The sequence below is a fragment of the Pteropus vampyrus genome, unplaced genomic scaffold (genome assembly GCF_000151845.1).
Source record: "Pteropus vampyrus isolate Shadow unplaced genomic scaffold, Pvam_2.0 Scaffold53, whole genome shotgun sequence".
Lineage (NCBI taxonomy): Eukaryota > Metazoa > Chordata > Mammalia > Chiroptera > Pteropodidae > Pteropus > Pteropus vampyrus.
Window position 1 is genome coordinate 1,159,860 of NW_011888834.1, and position 2,076 is coordinate 1,161,935.

General features: G+C 40.3%; 1 protein-coding gene across 1 annotated transcript in view; it reads left to right on the forward strand.

The window, feature by feature from the left end:
• The window catches only part of HMGB2 (high mobility group box 2), a 2,838-nt gene extending 762 nt beyond the window's left edge, over nt 1–2,076 (forward strand). Inside the window, exons 2-5 of the mRNA XM_011360265.2 lie at nt 117–285; nt 564–709; nt 788–962; nt 1,547–2,076. Of these exons, the coding sequence (XP_011358567.1) occupies nt 136–285; nt 564–709; nt 788–962; nt 1,547–1,705 (630 nt within the window). The 5' untranslated portion in view covers nt 117–135 and the 3' untranslated portion in view covers nt 1,706–2,076. The remainder of the gene's footprint in view (nt 1–116; nt 286–563; nt 710–787; nt 963–1,546) is intronic.

Below are 2,076 nucleotides of genomic sequence, written 5' to 3' on the forward strand. Positions count from 1 at the left end.
CGGGCTCTGGGCCGCCCTCGCGACGCGGTGGGGGTGGGGGGGCAGGCGGGCGGGCGCGCATTTGGGCGGGAAGCCGAGTCCCGCCGGCGCCCACCCACCGGCTTTCGCCCCACCAGGTGGACGCCGTCTGTCACCATGGGTAAAGGAGACCCCAACAAGCCCAGGGGCAAAATGTCCTCGTATGCCTTCTTCGTGCAAACCTGCCGGGAAGAGCACAAGAAGAAACACCCAGACTCTTCCGTCAATTTTGCCGAATTCTCCAAGAAATGTTCGGAGAGATGGAAGGTGAGACAGGAATGCAGAGTTAAGGGTTTTCAGGTGTGTTTTGGGGCCAGGACAGGTGACTAGCAGGCAGGTTACTTCTAACTTTCAAATCCTACCCTGATGACTCGCTCAAATAAATATTTTAGAGTTTTAGGCAGACTCCTTTAGGTTTTTGTTTTTAAGACTACTAAAACAATGCTACTAGCTAAGGAAAATGCGGCCCTTAAAGATTATCTACATCTTGGATGTATATAGCTTACAGGTTTGCTGTATTTTTACTGCTCCTTTCATGCCCACAGACCATGTCTGCAAAGGAAAAGTCAAAGTTCGAAGACATGGCAAAAAGTGACAAAGCTCGCTATGACAGGGAGATGAAAAATTATGTTCCTCCCAAAGGTGATAAGAAAGGAAAGAAAAAAGATCCCAATGCTCCTAAAAGGCCTCCGTAAGTTTTTTCTTTTAAATCACTCAAGTTGCCCCTTGATTTTTCATTCAGTTTATTAACTCTGTTGCTTCCTTTCAGATCTGCCTTCTTCCTGTTTTGCTCTGAACATCGCCCAAAGATCAAAAGCGAACACCCTGGCTTATCCATTGGGGATACTGCAAAAAAGTTGGGTGAAATGTGGTCTGAACAATCAGCCAAAGATAAGCAACCATATGAACAGAAGGCAGCTAAGCTAAAGGAGAAATATGAAAAGGTACACTGTCTTATGTTTTAAAGCCATGGTTGAAATTAAGTAGATATTGTCTAATTATGTTAGGAGTTAGATATAAACTATAGAAAGTTGAGAAGTTTAGATAATCTTGTATTAATGGTTGTCACCTGTAATTTGAAAAAGGCCTAATGAAAATTAAATACTTAAGCAACACCAGCTAATTGAAACCTTTTGACTGAAACCAGTATTTGTAGCATTGGTAGGTTCTTGCATGTAGATTTCTTTGTGGTTTTATAGGTCTCTCAGTTTGGAAAAATGGAGGGCCAGATGTATTTTTAGGTATATCTAAAATGTGAACTTAAGATGTGGGTGCCAAGTGAGGTAAATGGATGTTGGTAGTGAAAGTACTGACATTGATCTGATACCACCCCATCATTTTAACATCGGTAGCTTTCTAAAGCCTAATGAGGGAACAAATGCTTTCAAAACTGAGTTCAACTCTGAATCAAACTTTAGACAGTCACCAGGGTTATTGGTCAATAATCTTAGATTGTTTACAACTTAGTGGTTTTCACAGTTGAGAAATGACACCGGATATTGATTTTATATTCTTGACAACATTTCAGGATATTGCTGCATACCGTGCCAAGGGCAAAAGTGAAGCGGGAAAGAAGGGCCCTGGCAGGCCAACAGGCTCGAAGAAGAAGAATGAACCAGAAGATGAGGAGGAAGAGGAAGAAGAGGAAGATGATGATGAGGAGGAAGAGGATGAAGATGAAGAATAAATGGCTATCCTGTAATGTGTGTGGAGTGTGCGTGTGTGCTCAGGCAATTGTTTTGCTAAGAATGTGAATTCAAGTGCAGCTCAATATTAGCTTCAGTATAAAAACTGTACAGATTTTTGTATAGCTGATAAGATTCTTTGTAGAGAAAATACTTTTTTAAAAATGCAGGTTGTAGCTTTTTGAGGGGCTACTACATACAGTTAGATTTTAAGGCTTCTGATGTTAAATGTTTCTAAATATTTAATGGTTTAATTTCTTGTGTATGGTAGCACAGCAAACTCATAGGAATTAGTATCAATAGTAAATTTTGGGTTTTTTAGAATGTTGCATTTTGTTTTTTAAAAAATTTTGTAATAAAATTATGTATATTA